At 34.8% G+C, this 25,755-nt stretch overlaps 1 protein-coding gene across 1 annotated transcript in view; it reads right to left on the bottom strand.

The window, feature by feature from the left end:
• Positions 1-4,318: 4,318 nt before the first annotated feature.
• LOC149795606 (uncharacterized) overlaps positions 4,319-25,755 on the bottom strand; it is a 61,959-nt gene continuing 40,522 nt past the window's right edge. Inside the window, exons 8-9 of the mRNA XM_089965429.1 lie at positions 23,609-23,753; positions 4,319-18,125 (exon numbers count right to left, since the gene is read on the bottom strand). Of these exons, the coding sequence (XP_089821555.1) occupies positions 16,162-18,125; positions 23,609-23,753 (2,109 nt within the window). The 3' untranslated portion in view covers positions 4,319-16,161. The remainder of the gene's footprint in view (positions 18,126-23,608; positions 23,754-25,755) is intronic.

The following is a 25,755-nucleotide window of genomic DNA, read 5'->3' as shown; positions in this document are numbered from 1 at the left end:
TTTAACTTTCTATAAAATGTGTTATTAGTGTTGATCTGGAAAGCATACAAAATTTGTGGCCCGATGTTTCAAAATATTGCCCAATCCAGGTGTGTCTCTGGGCAAAGATATTTATATTCCATGACAGGTTTCATAAAGGCCAGAGTATCGTTGCCCAACTGAAGCATGATAGTGACATTAAGAAGACTGGTTTGGTGTTTTAAAGTGTAACAACACATGAAGAAGACTGGTTTGGTGTTTTAAAATGTAACAACACATGAAGGATATTTAGTGCTAAGGTGAATAGAGTAAAGTGTCTGGCCCAGGTATACTGTAGTAGCCAAGACAGGCTTATCGAATTTTAGGATTCTAAAGCTTATATTAATATGACCATCCATTCAGGATTAATGACAAGATTTTCAAGATGACCATATTAGACCAAGATGACCATTTTCATTTAGGTCCAGCTAGCTCCAAGCTAATATGGTTTTCTTTTCTGATTAGCAATACTAAAATTTTCAAGATGGCTGCTATGATGGCCATACTGATCTTAGACTGGCACCATTTTTATTTCTGACCAACTAGACATCATAAGTCTTTATTTGACAATCCATGAAAGAGTCAACCAGGCACTAATGTAGAAGTGTATTGACTGCATTGTCATTGCAAATAAAATTCTGAATTTTGTCCAGTATATAGTTTTAAATTCTGAATAAAAAAGCAGAAAAAGGGCTGTAGTTTTCCTTGTTTAGGTTTCTACATGAAGAAACATGTAGAAAATAGAAATATATCCTGGGAAGCATTCTGAAGAGCTATATCACTACAGCTCATTGTATTACAAGTGACCAAATCATCCCAAATGCCTCAAAATGTCAATAAAAAGATTTAGACATATCATTTAGGCACTTATCAGAGGTTAAAATTATCATTGCAAGCCATGTGCAAATTACTTGTCTCTGTTTATACTCAGGGCTACCTATAACGAGTTTCATAATTCCTGCTTAAGAAATCATTACAATCAAGAGTTTCATTTCTTGGAAAGCTGACTCAGCATGATTCAATTAGCCACTAAAAGTTTCTCTTCCAGACACCATCACTTATCGATCAATAAAATGGCATGGTTAAGCTGTGGACGTATAAGAACTTGTTGCGTTCTGTTACTGATGACATAATTTGGCAAGAAATGAGGGAATCTTGTCACAGGCATCCATGGGTAAATAAAGAAAAAAAGTGTTAAAAATATTTGCCCATGCTTGCAACAATGGAGGAAAATGAGCAAACATTGAAAAACATGTCTCCATTCACAATGTACAGAAATGTAGTTTCATTAATCTTTACATAACAGATTTTTTTATGGAAAAATAGTATCAGCCAAAATTGGGTAGAAATTTATGAAATATTATATTAGGTGATAAGGGGTTACATTTAAAGGGGGCAGGGTTTTTCCCATGTACCATTTTAAAGAACTACAGTGTATGTTTTGTAGAGCTTTCATTTTGACTAAAAGTAGGGATCAGATCTATTTATTTTCACAGTGTGTGTGTGATTTGGGTTTGTAATGTAGCATTAACAATTTTTCAGTCATATTGCTATGATGTCTGCAGTCTCACAGTTTATTGTGATGTCTTAGCACTGGGGCATCATGCTTCAGTTATGTAACATTATGTCCCAGCCAGTCACATTATCCTGACATCAGGCTGACCAGTCCTAATGCTAACCTTTTAATGTTGAGCGCCAAGTGAGGCAGCTGCTAGTACCATTTGTATAAATCTCTGGTATAACTCGGCCAGGGTTCAAACCCATGACCTCCTGCATCAGAGGCGGATGCTCTAACCACTTATGATGCCAGAGCAGTATTTTAACTGTGTGGTCTATATATCAAAGTTAGGAAATATTCAGAGATCACACATCTGTATTTTGAACATACATTCATTTTGTAATTCTTTCCAATAACTGTTATCATTTGTATGCTTTGTTTCTCTCTCAATGTATCAATGATCATGTCTGACTGTTGGTGTAACATTAGGAGCATCAATTTATTAAATTTTGATATGATCAATGTTAATTTCATAACCTGTTGCAATTTTAATAGGCTATGTGTGAGTTCTTTGTAACATATCAGGGATAGGTAATAGCTGCATCAGCTTTTGAGCCAACTTTTAAATGTAGCCATGCATAAATGATGCTATATGAATACATAATACCAATATGTGGTTTTCATGTATGAAAAATCTTTTAAACAGAAACCTCCATATCTGAGCAGACAATTATAAAAGAAAAATAAGGGTATTTCTCCAGACACACCAATCTTTCTCAAAAAGCTTCAAAAGGTTGCTCATAATGTATCACACTTATAAATTCTGTGGTAGCAGCAGTTTTTGAAAAAAATTTTAAGTCAGCTTAACAGATTAAGTAATTCTGATATTACTCACCTGGCACACATTGGTCTAAAAGGTAAATGTGGTAAGAGACAGGTGCTTTGGAATGAAAGATGCCCATGCAAGAAATATTTCATGGAATTAGTGGTATTTGACAGGTTTAACTGGTTTTCAAACTTTGAGCAACTCCAAATCCATTGTATGAATATAAAGTCTTGGACTCTACCCATCACATAGAAAGGCTGTTTTGGAGATAGTCTTGTTTATATATTAGTGAAAACAGACACATTTGATATAAGAAATATATCATTTGTAGGTTTTCCACCCACTTTCTATGGAAGCCACATAAGACAAAGCATTGACAGAACGTTTGTCATAAGGACCATTCATACCATTTCAGCTCAGAATTAGCTTTTATGAAGTTGAAAATATGGTTTCCATATGTTGGCTATGGAAGCCACACCTCCGCTTAGGGAACCACATTAGACACATTTTTAATACAGGATGCCCTAAAAACATATTTATGCAAGGGGAACCAATGAACATAATTTTAGCTTGGCATGTCCCGAGGAAAATTCATACAAAGTTTGATTGAAATTGGCTGAGCAGCTTTGCAGAAGTCAAACATAACAACACTGATGGATAATGAATAACATATACAGAATTAAGGGCCAAAAGCTCATTTGGCCAGGACAGGTAAAACTGTAAAGCACAAGAGTAATAATTTGTGCAAGAATCAAAGCAAAACACCAAACTTTTGAAATGTTTATCTACTTTATAAGTTTAGTTTTAGCAAACTACATGAAAATATGAGTAAAAGTAAATCATCTATTGCTATACTGGATATAAAAAATTTTTTTTTAAATGTGCTAGAACACACAAAATGGAGGTAATCTGACCAACTCTTCAGTGCTACATCTAGTGTCTATGGATTTTTACATCATACCTTGCAGGTCACAGTTGAATGGTTCTTGAAGCGTAATACAACTAAGTACGTATGTGAAGACAAAATTAATCTGTCAGATTTGGAAGGTGCATTGGGAGACTAAGACTTCTTTGAGGTTTATGGTTTTATAGGGTTTAACGCTTTTCTTCAGTACATGACAGGCTGGCCATGGTGGCCCGAATATTTTGTGAATGTGTGATTTGGATTTTTAATGTAGCTTTAACAATTTTTCAATCATATCACCAAGATGTCTGCAGTGGGGTAGTTTATAGTGATGTCTAGCACTGGGGCATCATGCCACAGACATGTAGCATCTTGTTCCACCCAGTCGCATTATCCCGACACCAGGTCGACCATTCCTAACACTAACCTCTTCATGCTAAGTGTCTAGCGAGGCAACTGTTAGTACCACTTTCATAAGTCTTTGATATGATTCAGCTGGGGTTTCAACCTGCAACATCCTGCATCTGAGGTGGATGCTCAACTCAGGCCACCAGAGTGGTCTATTTTGTGGATGAAGAACCCAGGAAGAACCAGTGACCAATTGGAAGCTACTAGCAAGCATTGTCATGTGCCAACATTAGTCAAGCCAAGGCTTGAATTCTTGTGGACAGAGGTGAAAAGTTTGAGTGATCTGTAGAAGCAAGCCATTTAGATTACTCAGCCACCTGGCATATTCAGTCAAACCGATGTGATTACTGTTAGATTACTCAGCCACCTGGCATATTCAGTCAAACCGATGTGATTACTGTTAGATTACTCAACCACCTGGCATATTCAGTCAAACTGATGCGATTACTGTAGGAATCAAAGTCCTAGGTATTGCCAGTATCATCTTCCACTTTTAACAAAATTTATGCAAATTTCATAACAGAAAGCTTTTACCAACAATAAGCCCACACCTTACTTTTAAAAATACTTGTTAGGTACATCTGATACTGGCTTATCACAGGATGGAGACACAGTAATGCCAAAGGCTTGTATTCATTCTTCAAATAGAAAAGGCCAACTTCAATTAATGTAGCAGTAATTTTATTCACTTGCACATTCTAAAGAAAGAAAGTTTACCATTATAGCCTTAAAATGCCAGCAAAAAAAGACTGTTTAAGTTACTTAATATAAATGCACAAGGAATTCACAATACAAAAAAACCTAAAGTCTTTTAGTGGAACCTAAACAAAGCCAGATGTACAAGGGGGTGACTGGAGATCTCGGCCCATAATGGAGTCAACCCATTATAGATTCAGCCCATTTTCCTTGTTATCGCTAAAAATATAAAGTCTCCACAATAAATTATTGTGGTTATTCAGCAAACTGTAACAAACTAAGAAGGATAATTTAACAAACATCTTCTCATGATTCCAGCATCATGTCCTTTACATATTCCATCTTACTGCACTAAGGAATCCTTAGTGGTATTTATACAATTCATTTTTATTATATTTTAGAGATTTCACAGACAGACTACTTTCGAATGGTGAAAGATGGCACTGCTATTTCCTTTGTAGCGAGTACCAAATAACTTGAGAAGAAAGTCAGATGTTAAATGTATTCTCACTGTGAAGATTGCTAAATGTTTTCTCACTGAGGAGATTGTTAAATGTATTCTCACTGAGGAGACTGTTACATGTATTCTCACTGAGGAGACTGTTACATGTATTCTCACTGAGGAGACTGTTAAATGTATTCTCACTGAGGAGACTGTTAAATGTATTCTCACTGTGGAGACTGTTAAATGTATTCTCACTGTGGAGACTGTTAAATGTATTCTCTCTGTGGAGACTTAAATGTATTCTCACTGAGGAGACTTGAATATATTCTCACTGAGGAGACTGTTAAATGTATTCTCACTGAGGAGACTGTTAAATGTATTCTCACTGAGGAAACTGTTAAATGTATTCTCACTGAGGAGACTGTTACATGTATTCTCACTGAGGAGACTGTTAAATGTATTCTCACTTAGGAGACTGTTAAATGTATTCTCACTGTGGAGACTGTTAAATGTATTCTCACTGTGGAGACTGTTAAATGTATTCACACTGAGGAGACTGTTAAATGTATTCTCACTGAGGAGACTGTTAAATGTATTCACACTGAGGAGACTTAAATGTATTCTCACTGTCGAGACTGTTAAATGTATTCTCACTGAGGAGACTGTTAAATGTATTCTCACTGAAGAGACTGTTAAATATATTTTCACTGTGGAGACTGTTAAATGTTTTCTCACTGAGGAGACTTAAATGTATTTTCACTGAGGAGACTGTTAAATGTAGTCTCACTGCGGAGACTGTTAAATGTATTCTCACTGAGGAGACTGTTAAAAATTCACACTGAGGAGACTGTTAAATGTATTCACACTGAGGAGACTGTTAAATGTATTCACAATGAGGAGACTGTTAAATGTATTCTCACTGAGGAGACTTTTAAATGTATTCTCACTGAGGAGACTGTTAAATGTATTCTCACTGAGGAGACTTGAATATATTCTCACTGAGGAGACTGTTAAATGTATTCTCACTGAGGAGACCGTTAAATGTATTCTCACTGTGGAGACTGTTAAATGTTTTCTCACTGAGGAGACTGTTAAATGTTTTCTCACTGAGGAGACTGTTAAATGTATTCTCACTGAGGAGACTGTTAAATGTATTCTCATTGAGGAGACTGTTAAATGTATTCTCATTGAGGAGACTGTTAAATGTATTCTCACTGAGGAGACTGTTCATTGTATCCTCTATCTGTAATTGTCCAGGTAATGAGGAAGTTGATCCAACATGGTTAAACAGGTACATTTACTCAATTCAAACTTAATATTACTTGTCGTTCTACAATTTTGTATTAATGTATCTTAACCAAATCGATTCAATCCTGACTGTTGAATGCTTGGCACCTTAAACGACATCCAAAAGAATCTTCCAGATGAAATTTGTTTATCCTATGGACTTTTATGGGTTCTAAATTAGGTAAGGAAAAGAGAACATTAAATATGTATGCTGATAATAAATGTATGCAAATCATATGTTAATTATGGTTAGCACTGATAGAAGGAATAGACAAGGGAAAGATAAAAAGTTTTATACAATTTTTAAAAAACAAACTAAGAATTAGAAATGGATCCTTGGTCTCTATGCTTATCTTTAAAAAAAAAAAAATCTACTAGCGGCCTTACAAGGGCAAAGACATTTTAAACTTAGAATACTGGAAAACATTTACTGTTGATACAAAATTTATGGTATATGGATTCTACGTGTGACTGTAATTGGATTCACACACGTCAACACATTACAATCACATGTAGTAGAATTGACACATGTACCTTCAACTCAATAAAATAATTAAAATAGAAGATTTTAAAATGTTGATTATACAGTATACAATTTATTTTATCTGGGATTATGATTTTTTTCCTTATATATCTATTACAAATAAATGACCATTGAAAGAAATGTACAAAGATTAAAATGAAAAGACCACAGAGAAAAAGAATACTGCATACACATTACTATTATATAAATCATGGACCGATAGGCCAAGTATTAATGGACCAATTTGGGTAGGCTGAATTCATTATGGGCAGAGAACATTAATGGGCCAACTCTGCTATGGGCCCTATAGTCCCAGAATTGTACAAGGGTAACACAATATAAAACTTCCACATTCATAGCAGGGAAAAATTATACACTGTGGGGTAAATTTACACCCTACAACCCATTAGCAACAATATACAAATACAAAGTATACATATTGATATATACTGGTAACATTCAATGCTTACTGTACATGATCTGAGAAAAAACAGTTCTAATAATGCCTCTATCTATCTGTCTGTCTGAATTATTTACAGTAAAACCTGCCTTAAATGGCACTTTGATTACAAAAAACACTAGTCCAAAGATGATATTTTCAGAAGAGCACAGATGTCTTATGAAAACTTCTGTCAAAGATACAGGTCTAAAAAGGACAGAATCAATGCTGTCATGCTTAAAAAGGAAAATAATGTTTTACTGGAATTTATTTACATAGCAACATTAAAATGACAATGACAATAGTTTATTGGTAATGCAGGCCACAGGCCCACAATAGTTTATTGGTAATGCAGGCCACAGGCCCACAATAGTTTATTAGTAATGCAGGCCACAGGCCCAAAATACTATACAACAATACTGTTATGATGTGAACACCAAATTACAAACAGATTTAACACAGTGATGTCAAAAAGGAAAGAAAAACAAAATAACATTTAAAAAAAGAACAAACTATGCAGAAGATGAAACAGAACTAGCATTATTTACTATATAGTTGTGTTCTTCCATATAGATTGGGAAAAAAACCCAAATAAAAAACTACACTAAAATAATAATATAGTTACGCGTACCTTTGATCTCTTTTTGTGGAATGCTGAAAAAACATATTGTACAAGTTGATATATTATGGCATGGTTATTTGACATCTTCCCAGAAAAGATTTCTTGAACTGGTTTAAAGCATCACTGCATTACTTTGGTTTCGTGTATTTTTAAGAGAATAAATTTGAGTTTGTGAAAATGATCTTGTTGTGAGTCCTTCAATTCATACATGTGCCGTTTTCTCTTTCAACAATAATAATCTTTTATAGGATCTCGAAATATGTACACTGTAGTATGAAATACCCCCCCCCCTTGACACACTAAGAATAAAGGTGAATTCATGGTAAATGTGTTATTTTTTAAAAAAGTTACGTCTTTGGAATTGAAAAAAAATAACAAATTTGAGTGGACTTTTTCTTGTCCACGCTTTTGTAATATTTTAATTTATTTTAGGTAATAAAGGGTTGTGACATCCTGATTGCAAACTTTGCATGTACTGAGCTATGCCTGTAAACTTTAAGGGTTGTGACAGTGTGTCCAAAAGGTCCATCCTGATTGCAGACTTTGCATCTACTGAGCTATGCCTGTAAAATTTAAGGGTTGTGACAGTGTGTCCAAAAGGTCCATCCTGATTGCAGACTTTGCATCTACTGAGCTATGCCTGTAAAGTTTAAGGTTTGTGACAGTGCGTCCAAAAGGTCTGTCCTGATTGCAGACTCTGCATGTACTGAGCTATGCCTGTAAAATTTAAGGGTTGTGACAGTGTGTCCAAAAGGTCCATCCTGATTACAGACTTTGCATGTACTGAGCTATGCCTGTAAAATTTAAGGGTTGTGACAGTGTGTCCAAAAGGTCCATCCTGATTATAGACTTTGCATGGACTGAGCTATGCCTACAAAATGTAAGGGTTGTGACAGTGTGTCCAAAAGGTCCATCCTGATTACAGACTTTGCATGTACTGAGCTATGCCTGTAAAATTTAAGGGTTGTGACAGTGTGTCCAAAAGGTCTGTCCTGATTGCAGACTTTGCATGTACTGAGCTATGCCTGTAAAATTTAAAGGTTGTGACAGTGTGTCCAAAAGGTCTGTCCTGATTACAGACTTTGCATGTACTGAGCTATGCCTATAAAATTTAAGGGTTGTGACAGTGTGTCCAAAAGGTCTGTCCTGATTACAGACTTTGCATGTACTGAGCTATGCCTGTAAAATTTAAGGGTTGTGACAGTGTGTCCAAAAGGTCTGTCCTGATTGCAGACTTTGCATGTACTGAGCTATGCCTGTAAAATTTAAGGGTTGTGACAGTGTGTCCAAAAGGTCCATCCTGATTACAGACTTTGCATGTAATGAGCTATGCCTATAAAATTTAAGTAGTTGTGACAGTGCGTCCAAAAGATCCATCCTGATTACAGACTTTGCATGTACTGAGCTATGCCTGTAAAATTTAAGGGTTGTGACAGTGTGTCCAAAAGGTCTGTCCTGATTGCAGACTCTGCATGTACTGAGCTATGCCTGTAAAATTTAAGGGTTGTGACAGTGTGTCCAAAAGGTCCGTCCTGATTGCAGACTTTGCATGTACTGAGCTATGCCTGTAAAATTTAAGGGTTGTGACAGTGTGTCCATAAGGTCTGTCCTGATTGCAGAATTTGCATGTACTGAGCTATGCCTGTAAAATTTAAGGGTTGTGACAGTGTGTCCAAAAGGTCTGTCCTGATTGCAGACTCTGCATGTACTGAGCTATGCCTGTAAAATTTTTAGGGTTGTGACAGTGTGTCCAAAAGGTCCGTCCTGATTGCAGACTTTGCATGTACTGAGCTATGCCTGTAAAATTTAAGGGTTGTGACAGTGTGTCCATAAGGTCTGTCCTGATTGCAGAATTTGCATGTACTGAGCTATGCCTGTAAAATTTAAGGGTTGTGACAGTGTGTCCAAAACGTCTGTCCTGATTGCAGAATTTGCATGTACTGAGCTATGCCTGTAAAATTTAAGATCTGCATATGCCATTTAAAAAAAAGCATTATACATCCTCCTAGCATTTAAGTCCTCTATATAGGTACTACAACAGTGTGGTTGACAACAGTGTGGTTGACTGGAGACTACTAACCAATGGGTCAAAGTATGAAGTCTTGACCTACACTTATTATGCAGAAACCATTATTTCATGTCAGACTTACCACAACCATGACCTCTAACCTTATGACATAATCCATATTTTCCTTTATTACTCTAAGTGCAAACCATCCAAAGTTTGGTCAAAGAACTTAATACTGAATAAAATTTATTGTGCAAAACTGGTTTCCCTTTTAGCTATGATGACCCTGACCAGTCACGATTAGGCCTCTTCCATGCCTAAATACAAACCCTCCACAAACTTTGGTCTCTATACACGGTCAAGACCCAAAGTCACTTCAGTTGGTGACACTGACTTTTGACATTCTGATCCCAAACAGGCTTCTTCCTTACCCCAAGTGTGAGGTTGAACTAATGTTATTTTGCAGTCAGTCACAGTGACCTTGACCTTTGACACTGTGGCCCAAGAATCAACAGGCTTCTTCCTTACCACAAGTTCAAGCTATCAACAAATTTTTGGTAGCTACAGCTGGTGGACAAGTTTGAGATAATGTGTAGAAACTAAAATTGTATCAGACTGACAACATAACTTTGCCTTATGGCAGGGAAATAAAAGCTTGTTATATTAAACAGATATGATAAAGTGTTATAGTTTCAATGATATATTAATAATATGTATTGCAATCAATAAAAGCTCAAAAAGTGTTCTCTGTTTTGACAGTTCTTGAAATATATATACAATCCAATGGACAAGTAAATCTATAAAAAAATATTACACTCCAGAATCAATGCCTTCATTTTGTCAAACATCTGCAGCCTGAAAAATACAAAACTATCAAAATCCTGGTAACAAATGTTATAGTAGTAAATACCATTCAAGAGAAAGAGGGGGGATTTGTATTGAGTACATCAAGAAAATTTTAAAAAATTCTGACATTCAATCTTTAAGAAGGGAAAATAAATTATCTAATTCTACAAAACTTTAATATATTTTGTAACCTTGCATAAATTTATGTTTTTATTCAAAAATTTTATCTTTTATTTTTTGTCGATGTACTAACCAATATGCCTTTTTATTGGATATTTCTGACCAGACTGAGCATTTCTATCCAGGGTCCAATCTGATTAAAATAAAGAGGTCTGACATGCATCAGTAAATATTCACAATCTGATAAACCTTGGAATTCCCTGCATAATTTGCTTTACTAGCCCGTCATGAAACATTGTTGTTGTAGGGTTTAACGGCATTTTTCAGCACACGATAGGCTATACATGGCGACCAGTACTAATGGTGGAGGAAGAACCCGGGAAAACTCCCGAAAGAACCACCAACCCACGAGAAGCTACTGGAAAGCTTTTTCACATGCCCACATTAGCTGAATCCGAGACTTGAACCGTCATGAAAAGTAAAGCAAGTTGTGTTAGGAAGAGTTATGATACGTAACAAGATGTTCCAAATGACATGGTTCACACTGAGTAGCCTGTCATGTAAAGTAAAGCAAGTTTTGTAAGGAAGAGTTATGATAAGTAACAAGATGTTCCAAATGACATGGTTCACAATGAGTAGTCTGTCATGTAAAGCAAAGCAAGTTGTGTTAGGAAGAGTTATAATAAGTAACAAGATGTTCCAAATGACATGGTTCACATTGAGAAATTAAAAACGATGTAAGCCCCAAGGTCAACAGAACATCAACTACTTGTATTAGTACCCATAATATCTACTTCTCAAAAGACCAAAATTTTACATACATTATATAAAACTGCGATGAAGAGTAGACATCAGCTGTCATGCTGGAAGACACTGTGATGACTAGATTTCACTTTAACAACTGGGTAAACACCAAATAATGTATGCTTGCATAATCCAGAATTACTTTTGACCTGAAAATAGCCTACATCATGTTACATCTTATTTAAAAAAATTTTTGTTATCTTTTGATGCAGATTGTAAAGTATCTGAAATAGTTTTTACAAAACTGACTGCAAACTTACAGCATTTTATGACACAAGGAAACTGTCCAAAAACTGACCCATTAGGCCAAAACATTTTGCTCCTGATAGTGGTTTTATAGTATACTGTGTATTAAAAAGGCCTTTTTGGTGGTACAAAAATACAAAATGTTGATATCAAAAAGGCGCGTCTGGTGGTACCAAAATACTAAATGTTGATATTAAAAAGGTCTTATTGTTGGTAGTAAAATACTGAATATTGATATTAAACAATCCTAAGGCCCAAATAAATGTTTCCAGTTGTCCAATTGCCCGTATTCGTTGTCAACCCTGGCTCCCCCCAAATGAGCTGGATTAGTCCAATGCTTGAAGTACTTAGTACATTATATATATATATATATATATATATATATATATATATATATATATATATATATATATATACATACTAATCATTTTAATAATAATAATAATAACAATTATAATAATATATAATGTAAAAAAAAAATTTTAATTTCCTAAATTTATTGACTTGTGTATCTAACTGAGCTGGTTTAGCCCAGTAACTGACGTGCTTAGTACATTATATATACTGTTTTTTATTATTAAAAAAACTATTTACTTACCCTAATTTTAAAAATGGTGCAATAGGAAATGCACATGAGGGGGTGGCCTTATTGGTGGTATTAAAGTAATGAATATTTATATTAGAAAGGTCTTACTGTTGGTAATAAAATATTAAATATTGATATTAAAAAAGCCTTAGTGGTGGTACCAGAGTAATGAATATTCATATTAAAAAGGTATTTTTTTAGTGGTACCAGAGTAATGAATATTGATATTAAAAAGGTATTTTTTGGTGGTACCAGAGTATTGAATATTGATATTAAAAAGGTATTTTTTGGTGGTACCATAGTAATGAATATTGATATTAAAAAGGTATTTTTTGGTGGTACCATAGTAATGAATATTGATATTAAAAAGGTATTTTTTGGTGGTACCAGAGTAATGAATATTGATATTAAAAAGGTATTTTTTGGTGGTACTATAATACGTGTATAGTCTACATAGGGAGTCAGGTTAAAGAGTTTTAGGGAACTTTCACATTTTACTGTGAATTCACTATTCTTTGAGGTATCAATTCTTATGGAGTTCCGGTCTGCTACAAACCATGGACCTTAAAACCTAAAGAGCAAATATCCATTTTATGGAAATACCTTCGTGCAATTCATGAATATAATGTTTGTCTGGTTTGACAACAACACTCTTAAGTTTAAATTGTACCAAGGCAGGTAAAGTGAAATGCCCTGCCCAAGAAAACAACACAGAAGTCAGTCTGGTGTGATTTGATTATGGGAATCAAACCCACACCCTACTGGTCAGGAGTTCAATGCTTTAACCCCTCAGCTCCTCACAAATTAAGTACCAACAAAAATGTATTTTATTTAGAAAAGCAAAATAATTTATACCCATGAAAATTCATTAATAAATGGTATTTTACATTTTTGGCTTATATCACATGAAAGGAAAATGAAAAAATAATATGACTTTAGAGTCAAAATGCCATGCAGAAAATGCCCCTTTTGCATGAAATGACACATATTCATTTCATCCCTAAACAAATGAATTCTAGCTTCTGATATAAGCATTACATACAGACATATGAAAACATAACATAAGAATAATCAATTATGGGTACATTTGTTTGTAATGGAATATGTACAATATTTTCACCAGGAATATCTTCTGTTAAGGAACAGTTGACATTAATTCCAACAATTTCTCATCTGTGCATAAGAAAAACATATCGAGCAAAAAGAATGTAACAAAACAATGAATGACTTTCAGGTCTGTTGTGACATAATCATATTTTAATCATGTGACATAATCATATTTTAATCATGTGACATAAATCATATTTTAATCATGTGACATGATCATATTTCAATCATGAGACATGATCATATTTTAATTATGTGACAATCATTTTAATCATGTGACATAATCATATTTTAATTATGTGACAATCATTTTAATCATGTGACATAATCATATTTTAATCATAAGACACACTCAACAGGGCTGGAAACATCACCTCAAGACTTGTCAGGCAGTCCAGTAGAAGCTAAAAGTTTTGTTATCAAGATTTGCTTCTGATGCAGAATCTTGAATGTGCTTTGAAAAAAATCATGTTTGTAATATTACTCTTTAAAAAAATCCGTTTTCTGAGAGAGAAGAAAATTTCTGGACTTACAGGCCTTGAACAAGATGCCCAAGTGGACCCAATATTGCTCACCTGATGAGATAACTTAATAGCTGACCATTTCACTATGCAGTCAAAACTGTAGTATTCTGAGTACACATCCCATTCAAACTACCTCCCAAACCATATCATGTCAAATATTGTACCAATTTTACTATATACTAATAAAAAGTCTTTCTGAACATAAGACATAATTAGTATGTGTCTCTTACTACTAATAATCAAAGTCATCAAAAGTCTCGATGATATAAACACATTTACCATGTTTCAGAAAAACAGGAAGAAGAAAAAAATACAAAGTCTAGATCAAGAGATTAACAATCTCAGCAAATGAGATGTAACATATAAATGTTCATTGATCTCACTTGTTATAGAACCAGTCCATAACAATGATAATAAAAACTTCAGGTAGAGTCAATTCCAGTTTGATCTCCAGAGTGGCAACAATAACAACCAATCAGATACGAGATTTTCTTATTATTATTATGCATAGAGTTTGGTAATTACTAAACATGCCCAACATCTACATAAGACTATTTAACAAGACTGACCAAACTTTTATCAGTAGTTGCTAGGCTACTGAATGATCAGCGAACCAGAAGAAGAGTTACATCATTATTTTGCATGAATTTCACTCATATTCATAATCTAACAAGATCTTGACGACATGGGTCAAGTTTGATGATCAAAATCCTATAAAAAAATATTCTCAAAGCTGGGTTGGAAAAAAAAAACAACCCCAAACCAAAAACATGTCAGATGCAAGATTATCAAATAAATAGAGATAAGTCTTGCTCATAAAAAAAATCCAACATCTTGATTAGCCTCTATACCAAGTCCATTTTATGAACTGGTCAGAAATATGGCAAGATCCTTAGCCAATCATATGCAAGAAAGATCACTTCATTAATATGATGATCTTGTTCATAATAGAAAACATTATATATCTTGATGATGTAAGCCTACATACCAAGTTTGATTAAAAATATCAGAGATCGAATTGTTAAAGTGTTCAACTTACTGATGTAAGCCGTAAGCCTACACACCAAGTTTGATTAAAAAATATCAGTGATATAGTTGTTAAAAGTGTTCATCTTAATGATGTAGCCTACGTACCAAGTTTAATCAAAACTGGATCAGAAACACGGTTTCAAGAGGGGTAGCATGCTCACCCAATCATATGCAAGACTGTATGATTAATATGCATGGTTCCTGTGCATTAATGAACTCAAGCAGGGTCTTGATTATACAAATCTATATTTGATGTTTAATCAAATTAGATCAAAAATAGGTTTAAAGAGTGGTGACAAGCTCAGTCAATCAGATGGAAGACCACCTCATTAATATGATCTTCATGATGTAAGCATACATTCCAAGATTAATCAAAACAGGACCAGAAATTTGATCTTCAGAATCGTGACAAGGCAAGGCATCTGATGCATGGTCTCACATTATCCAACTCGTGAGAATGATTTGTATAATATAAACCCACATTTCAAGTTTGATGGAAACTGGATCAGAAATATCAACTCCAGCACGGTACCAAACTTTTGTTGTTGATGCCTGGCCAATGTATGTTGGGTCATAATATAAACTCCCTTGGCCTTGCGGCCAGGTAGCTAACAATTTATTTTCTAACATAAAGAAAATCCATGGCAACAATAATATGCTACTCATTCCAAATGAAGATGATGTATCTTGAATGCACATTCAGAAAAAGACTTTGGAAGCAAGGCTAAATGGCAAAAAAGACAAGAACAATTATTCCAGGGAATCTGACCTGGAAATCTTAAAATTCTGAGCTTGGGCTTGATATGAGTTTTCACTATCAGTCAAACAGAAACAACTTTTCAAAAGCAAGTCATTTGTGATTGACTGAAATAAAATCTAACGAGTTTTATGATCCCAGGTCAGGTGTCCCACCAGCTTCAACATGTTTATGTATTCCTCAATATTCAAGTTTATCAAAAACTTCATCACATAACTTTATCATTCTGCCACCTCTAGAAAAGTGACATGAAGGTTCTACTTTGCTTATCGGTACAGCTAAAAGCAGTCATGAAATTTTTTACACTAATATTGAAATCTGTTGGCTCATGTAAATGTTTGATGGCATTAAGAATTTATTTAAATGGGCCTGAGGCTTAGTAGTGAACACACAATGGCATGTTTTTGCAGTTGTAAATAATTGTCCATCTGAGCTCCAGCATCTACCAAACGATGATGTGAAAATGTTTCACTTTGCTTTCTTATGCCTCTTCTTGTGTTTTTCAAGATACTTCTCCTCCACAAACACCTTGTTACATTCATCACATGGAAACGTAACTGGCTGATGACGAGCTGCATGTTTGATGAGATGAGACTTGCACTTAAAGGCTTTGCTGCACTGTTTACAAGAAAAAGCCCGAAAAGTGGCATGGACTGTTCTAACATGATCCAACAAGTTTCCTTTCAACTTGAAACCCGTGCCACATATATCGCATAGGAAAGCTTTCGGCTTTCCAGTATGCATATTAAGTATGTGAGTTTTCATGTAATGAGGATTGGTAAAGCATTTAAGACAAACCTTGCAGACATATGGACGAAGACCTGTGTGAATAATTTTGTGGTTCTTAAGATCTGCCTCCCAGTTAAAAGCCTTCTCACACTCGTCACACTTGAAGGGTTTATTATTTTCATGAACTCTTAGATGAGCCTTATAATTTGAGTAGTTACTCACATTGTACACTTTATAGCAATAAGGACACACATAAAGACAATTATCCAGTTGCTTGTGCTTTTCAAATCTTTGTTCAGTTTTGAATCTAAGCCCACAGAGGGAGCACACATAGTCTCCTTCTCTGAATCGTGTTGTAGTTACTTTGTTTTCACTTTGGCTATAATTCAACAGAGCCTGTATAAATGTCTCAGATGATGTATTCATTTTCAAATCTTTGTCAATGTTTGAATTATTGGTATTTCTTTTCTTCTCAGCTTCCATCTTTCTCTTTCTGGATGCCATCAATTTGCTTGGTGATATTTTTGGAACTTTTCGGACTGCAAGCTTTATGCTCCCTTTCCTGCCCTTTCCATCTCCTCCTGTTGCATTTTGTTTCCTGGACAATGTAACAGAATTTTTTGGTGAAGATACAGACTTGACAGATGACTTTCTGGCTACTTTCTTAGCAGGACTGCTTTTAACAGGTGAAGAAAGTTTTCTCTTTCTGCTAATCTGTTTTGAGGCCTCTCCTTTAGTGACTTTTGTTTTTGCGAACTTCACTTTTACAATAGGACTCAAGGGCCGGGGTATGTTCTCTTGATTTTCCTCATTGATAGATGCAGATTTACTGTTGTTGCTGGAATCACATGAATTGTCACTAAAATAACTGGATGCAATGCCCTTGTAAAGATCTGTCTCCTCGTGCTGAGTTTCTCCACAGGTTTCCATCGCTCCGATACAACTTTCGGGTGCATCGTAAGGGTGTGCATCCTCATCCGTTGACAGTGCTGTGAACTGAACAACAGGTTGGAAGGGGTGTGACTGAACCAAAACATTACCAGTAGTAGTTGTCGCAAGGGTTTTGAACTTTTCAAGCAGAGCCTCTGGTGTACTCCTCACCTGAGACCGATGACTTTCGATAAGATTGCTGAGTTCTTCAGATATCCCTGCTTGTGATGTGGACTCTAAGGTTGGAGTATGAAGTTTTACAAACCACTGAAGAATTTCACTCTCTAAAGCAGATACCTGTTGTGGACTTTTCCCAGGTTTCAGAGGACTATCTGTTGTTAAAGAAGAATCTGATAATTTGGAGCTTTCAGGGACAGGATTACTGTTGACTTGTGGCCTTTCTGTCAACAAAATACCTGTTGTCTCTGGACTTTCTATCTCTGAAACACCAGTTGTGTCTCTTGGACTTTCTCTTGTAAGAACATATGTTTTTTCAAAACTTTGTGTTACATGAACAATTGTTTTCTCAGAACGTTCATCTGCTGAAGGATCTGCATTCTGAGAACTTCCCATCAAAGATATATCATTTTTTTCTTCAATTTGATTTTCTGCAGATTGTGTTACTTCTTTCTCAAGAACTCTCTCTCCAACTGACTGTGCAGCTGCTTTGTTATGACTGGATCTTAAATTAGAGAGGGTCTTTAGTGCTGATTTAGTAATATTCACAAGTATTTCTGGGACCTCCCAAGGATCTGACTGATTTATCTGTTGACCTGCAAAAAAAAGAAAAAGCAAGACTTTACAAGTAATCAGCCCAACAGAAAGTAAATATGTTCAAATTTGAGATTTGTCACAAAATCTAAACTTATCCATCTTAATCCACAAAAAATTTCTTTGCAGTCATTATAAGTAATGGAGTTTGGTTGAGATTTCAATCAAGAAGTTAAGTTCATATATGAGAAGAAAATCATGAAGCTTGACAATCAAGTATATACTTCATGAATGACCAAAGTGAAGGAATGTCTGTTCATTCATGCATAGTGTTTAACCAAATTATAAGCTCTATGACTCCTGTAAAATATGAAATCCAATTCTTATAATTATAAAGTTATAAAAATAATAATGTATCTCTACAAATAAATAACTGAACTATATCTAACAACTGTTTATTAATACTGTCAAAGAACAACAGTACATAATTCTTTTGCGATGTTATGAACTAATAACTTATAGATTTATGCGCCACATGATGCAACATTTTAAAAAAATAAAAATTAGAAGAAGCTGGTAAAGCTAAGACAACAAAATCTTGCAAAGATCTTTAAAAATATTATTACAGTTTGGTCTGAGTTATCTTGTTTAACTACCCTTCCAACTGGCAAGCTGTAACATCAACTTCCCTGATCATTGTCAATCATTTGAAACTTTTCTGTGAGGTTTTTGGGATGCCATCTGAGAAGAGAGTTACCATATTCTGACATTTGAAGTCTCAAGTACCCTTCTACACCAACCTGTGTTTGCTGCAACCATTTGCATCTACCTCAGGTACTAATTACTGTTCAGTCAGCAGTGTTTGTAAACCATTTGGATAGCAATGTAGATACCAACTGTAGTTAGTCAACCTTATCAACCGGCAGGCTTAGCTGTTTAGTTGTTAGTTATATATCACCTGTTAAGTCTCCTGATTTCATTGGTAACCTTTTCTATCAGGTACATTTAAAGTTCATATCAAATGAAGGAGTCAAGCTAAACTTGAATTTTAGGAAGACGTGACTTCTTTTGGACAAAACAGGGAAAAGTGAGAGCTCAACTGGGAGAAGTGGATGCACTGCAAGAAATGCAATATATATATATATATATATATATATATATATATATATATATATATATATATATATAAATATATTGTGTTCTCTTCAATGCTTTATTTGCAAATAGAATGTGATCCGAGTTATTTTGGCCATATGACTTTAAGAAAGAATAATAGAAACTACATTATAACAAATTTTATCAGAGTAACCAGATTATATTTTTGTAACTGCAAGTTAGTAAAAATGCTTAATCAACTACCCTTAATCAGATTTTTTAATTATTTGTTATACTTTCTAAAAGTTCACAATAATGGTACTTTGAAAGATTTCTAACACTTCTGAAACAGCCCCTGTACCATTTACATGAGAGCAAATGCACGTGTCTTCAGATCATACTGTTCGTTTTAATTTCTTTGTTGCAGATAAAAGATTACCGTAACTATCCATACATAAAACACTAAAGCGCATAAAATTACAGACATGATTCCTTCATATTAGGTATATGAACAAACCTTTCTTAACAACTGAATCAACACAGACATGAGAATGCATCTATTTTTAGAAGGATGGGTTTTTGTAATGTAACCACTCACTTTATATGGCTTGTTTACAACAATCCATTGATAGGATTGCAAATTTATGGTTTATTTATTCGTCTATGTACTTGTAGTAATTTTTGGTATGGGTCAAATAGTATCTGCTTCGCTGCTTTTTTTCTCTCTGTATTTTCACAAATACGAGTCAAGTCAGAAAACAACTTAGACATTAGAGTGCTTCTTGCGAATTCCACAACACAGCATTGTCCCATACATTTCTTACCTACTTAATTGCATTTTAAAATTAAATGTTAAATAACATAATACGTAGGCTTTGCTTTCTATGAACTGTATATTTTTCTGAATATATCTGCCCAATGATTTAAGAAAACAGACACTCTAATAAACTAGTACTTTAATCTCAGACATGGCGATGTTAGCCATTATTTCCTGTTACTGGTCTGGGGCCCTGAGTGGCCGAGTGGTCTAAAGCGCTTTCCGTTACGGATCACTGCCATCTCACCTCTGTCTGCGTGGGTTCAAGTCTCGGATTCAGCCAATGTGGGTATGTGAGAAAGCTTGCCAGTAGCTTCTCGTAGGTCGGTGGTTCTTTCCGGAGGTTTTCCCGGGTTCTTCTTCCACCATTAATACTGGCCGCCATGTATAGCCTATCGTGTGCTGAAAAATGGCATTAAACCCTACAAGAACAACAACAACAACAACAACTATTACTGGTCCACTTACAGTTTCAAACTAATTTTATAACGAACTAGTGTACAAGAGGCAGTTAAAATATCCATATCACTGTTTCTGTTCTTAAAACACAAACTGCTATTTACAGAGTATTGTAAACGTTTATAAACTATTTGCTATTTACAGAGTATTGTAAAAGTTTATAACACAAGTTTGTATGTTTTTTATCATCAAAGGATAACATGTAGAAATTGGGCAGTGATAGTTGCTAACTTGCTCAGGAAAAGGGTTAATGGTCAATCAGCTATCACAACACAAGCCTGTGAATGTGCAAGAGTTTGTCAGCGAAACTGGTATCAAAACTAGGCCTAGGTACAGATGGCTTGATGAATACATTTCATTATGACACAACAACTAGAACTAACTTGGTGAAAGCAAGGGGGCATCTCAAAAAGTATAGCCTTTGCAACTCTAAAAAAAAAATCACAGGGTGAAGTCATTTTTGCTTCCTAACAAATGAAGGTGAAGTTTACATTTTTTAGGCAACTCAGTCGGATACTTCACCTGGTAGCGTGACACCAAGAAATGTATATCATTTAGTCCATCAAAAAGTTATATTTTTTAAGACTTTCAACTAATGATCTTTCTTTAGTCTGCAAAATAGCGATCTTTCTTCAGTCAATCAAATAGTGATCTTTTCTTTGATCCATCAAATAGTGATCTTTTCTTTGGTCCATCAAATAGTGATCTTTTCTTTGGTCCATCAAATAGTGATCTTTTCTTTGGTCCATCAAGTAGTGATCTTTCCTTTGATCCATCAAGTAGTGATCTTTTCTTTAGTCCATCAAACAGTGACCTTTTCATTAGGCTGTCAAGTAGTGATCTTTCTTTGGTACGTAAATAGTAATCTTTTCTTTGGTCCATCAAGTAGTAATCTTTTCTTCAGTCCATCAAACTGATCTTTTCATTAGTCTGACTGATTGAATGAGTATAGATAAACATACCTACTCTTTGGCATAACCCTCTATTTAAAATCCATTCATTTTGAAAATAAATGTCATCAGATATAAATTTTACAATCAAAATGCAAATTTTAATTTGTCAATAAAACAAAGAAAAAGACTATGTCTTGCTACAATGTATCTATTTAAAAAGTACTATGGTATCTAACCATGATGGTTCAAGTTGGATGATAAGTTATGAGTGGAATTATTTAAACATTCAAACATAGCCTGTGATAAGTTATGAGTGGAATTATTTAATCACTCACACCTAGCCTATGATAAGTTATGAGTGGAATTATTTAATCATTCAAACATTGCCTGTGATAAGTTATCAGTGGAATTATTTAATCATTCAAACATAGCCTGTGATAAGTTATGAGTGGAATTATTTAATTATTCACACCTAGCCTATGATAAGTTATGAGTGGAATTATTTAATTATTCACACCTAGCCTATGATAAGTTATGAGTGGAATTATTTAATTATTCACACCTAGCCTATGATAAGTTATGAGTGGAATTATTTAATCATTCAAACATAGCCTTTGATAAGTTATGAGTGGAATTATTTAATCTTTCACACCTAGCCTGTGATAAGTTATGAGTGGAATTATTTAATCATTCTTACATAGCCTGTGATAAGTTACGAGTGGAATTATTTAATCACTCACACCTAGCCTATGATAAGTTATGAGTGGAATTATTTAATCACTCAAACATAGCCTGTGATAAGTTATGAGTGGAATTATTTAATCACTCACACCTAGCCCATGATAAGTTATGAGTGGAATTATTTAATCATTCACACATGGCCTGTGATAAGTTATGAGTGGAATTATTTAATCATTCACACATAGAATGTAATAAGTTATGAGTGGAATTATTTAATCACTCACACCTAGCCTATGATAAGTTATGAGTGGAATTATTTAATCATTCACACATAGCCTGTGATAAGTTATGAGTGGAATTATTTAATCATTCACACATAGCCTATGATACGTTATGAGTGGAATTATTTAATCACTCAAACATAACCTATGATAAGTTATGAGTGGAATTATTTAATCACACATAGCCTGTGATAAGTTATGAATGGAATTATTTAATCACTCACACCTAGCCTATGATATGTTATGAGTGGAATTATTTAATCATTCACACATAGCCTATGATAAGTTATGAGTGGAATTATTTAACCACTCACACCTAGCCTGTAAGTTATGAGTGGAATTATTTAATGATTCACATCTAGCCTGTGATAAGTTATGAGTAGAATTATTTAATCACTCACACATAGCCTGTGATAAGTTATGAGTGGAATTATTTAATCACTCAAACATAGCCTATGATAAGTTATGAGTGGAATTATTTAATCACTCACACATAGCCTACGATAAAATTGGTACATAAAATTTTCAATATATAGAACAAGTCATCATTATCACTCACGATACAAATCTCACAGTCAGTAAGGGAAATAAAGAAAAAAATTCTATGGGTTAGGGTTAGGGTTAGGGTTATAATAACTCTAACCCTAGTTCAACAAACCAGGCTAGCTTAATTTGGACACATTTATGACTCAAACTTCATCCAGTGACAGTCCAAACCTGGCTTTCATCAAGAAAAGATGCTCTTTGAAGGAATCTGATTGGCTGTTCAGTATCTGTGATTGGATTTTTGATTTATGATAATGCCTGAAATCGTAACTGATAAGTTGCACCTGCTTGACATATTACAGCTTCTATGCAACAATGGTACCTACCCCTTCTATGTAACAATGGTACCTACCCCTTCTACGTAACAATGGTACCTACCCCTTCTATGTAACAATGGCACCTACCCCATCTATGTAACAATGGTATCTACCCCTTCTATGTAACAATGGTATCTACCCCTTCTATGTAACAATGGTACCTACCCCTTCTATGTAACAATGGTACCTACCCCTTCTAGCTCTACATGTCATCTCTGAACTCAATCTTTAACATAACACTTGAACTGTTACATGCACAGTATAAATAATAGGATGATCTGGGGTTTTCACCTTTGTTTATATCCAATAACACCCAAGTTTTCTTCCCTATTGAGCTTGCAGGCAACTGTCATATAGATTTAAACTTTGTCCAAGCTTTGAATAAGTTTGACTATCTTGTCAGGCTACTGTATCTGAAAACCAACACAGGTTCTCTATTAACTCTCTTTCTCTCACCTTTTCCAGATGACGACAAATCAATTGCTTCCTCCTGGCCATCCTCATCGTCATCATAAGACACCTGGTTCTTCAGTATACTGGCATCTTTCCCTGCAGGCAAAAGAGCACTGGATTGTTTCTTTGAGGTAGAGACTCTCACAGGCTGAATTTAAATGCAAACAAAAAAAGAATTTACATGTTGTTACACATATAGGCATGAATTTTCAAGGGTAAATGGAAATTGGGTACTGGCTAGTACTTGTCAGAAGAAAAAAATTATATGTAAAAATGAATGCATCGACAGGGACTGGAATTTTCAGTATATAAACCTGTATTGTCTAGTTGTTCATACCTTTCAATTTTTTCCCCCACATTCAACACACAAATTTAGAGTCTTTTGAAGAGACTAATGCTCTATTAGCTAAAAATAATTTCCAGGAATTCAAGACCATTTCTTCTTTTCAATTGCTGAGTGCTAAAAACATCTCCGATATTACTGAGCACACAAAGATTTTCAAGTTAGCCCCTGTGGCAGCCATAATGGATGATCAGTGCCATTTTCCTTGAGGAAAAACTCAACACCATTAGAGATATCTGGTAAAAATACCATGTTCAGGATAAAATGTTTATTTGTATATTGATTTTGGCAGCCGAGGTTAGATCAGCACCATTTTCATAAAGGAGCAACTAGATGCCATAACTAGTCTTCTAGTGAAAACCTCATATTGATATGGCTTTCTGTTTAGAAGTACCAGCAGTTATCAAGATTTTCAAGATGGCTACCATGGTGGCCATACCAGATGTCATAGTACACCATTTTCATTTAGTACTATCTTGACATTGTAATAAGTCTTCTAGGATGAGTATCAACAAGATTTTCAAGATGGCTACCATGGTGGCCATACCAGATGTCATAGTACACCATTTTCATTTAGTACTAACCTGACATTGTAAGATGTCTTCTAGGATGTGCATAAACAAAATTTTCAAGATGGCTACCATGGTGGCCATACCAGATGTCATAGTACACCATTTTCATTTAGTACTAACCTAACATTGTAAGAAGTCTTCTAGGATGAGTATCAACAAGATTTTCAAGATGGCTACCATGGTGGCCATACCAGATGTCATAGTGCACCATTTTTCATTTAGTACTAGCCTAACATTGTAAGAAGTCTTCTAGGATGAGTATCAACAAGATTTTCAAGATGGCTACCATGGTGGCCATACCAGATGTCATAGTACATCATTTTCATTTAGTACTAACCTGACATTGTAAGAAGTCTTCTAGAATGAATATCAACAAGATTTTCAAGATGGCTGCCATGGTGGCCATACCAGATGTCATAGTACACCATTTTCATTTAGTACTAACTTGACATTGTAACAAGTCTTCTAGGATGAGCATCAACAAGATATTGGTTATCAGTTCGGCAACATTTTTAAAACCAACTAGATACCATACAAAGTCTTCTGGTGAAAACTCCATACTGATGTGATTTTCTTTGTATGAGTGTGTGTGATTTGGATTTTTAATGTAGCTTTAACAATTTTTCAGTCATATCACTAAAATACATGCAGTGTGACAGTTTTTATGATGTCTAGCACTGGGACATCATGCCACAGACATGTAGCATGATGTCCCATCCAGTCACATTATCCTGACACCAGGCTGACCAGTCCTAACACTAACCTCTTAATGCTGAGTGCCTAGCGAGGCAGCTCTTAGAACCGTTTTTATGTATTTGGTATGAAACAGCTGGGGGTTTGAACCTGTGACCTCCCGCATACAAGGCAGTTGCTCTAACCACTAGGCCACTGGAACGGTCATAATTGTCTGTTTAGGAGGAAAAACAATAAGATTGTCATGATGGCTGCTGTGGTACTCATAGTGGATGTCAGACCAGCAACATTTTCATTTATGATCAACTAGACTTTATAAAAAAGCCTTTCAGAGAAAACCCTGTGTTGATATGACCAACCACTTACTTAGGATCAGCAGCAATAACAAGAATTTCAAGATGGCCTATGTGATTGCCATATGTTATGTCCAAGCAGAACCATTTTCAGTTTGGACCAATTAGTTATCATAAGGAATCTTGTAATAAGACTTTCTGTTCGGAAGAAGCAATAAGATTTGCTATGTGTCTACTTGCTGGCCACAC

Source organism: Sinohyriopsis cumingii, chromosome 7 (assembly GCF_028554795.1).
Source record: "Sinohyriopsis cumingii isolate HCF-2022 chromosome 7, ASM2855479v2, whole genome shotgun sequence".
NCBI lineage: Eukaryota > Metazoa > Mollusca > Bivalvia > Unionida > Unionidae > Sinohyriopsis > Sinohyriopsis cumingii.
The sequence above is the reverse complement of the archived record's forward strand: the minus strand, read 5'-3'. Positions and strand labels throughout refer to the sequence as shown.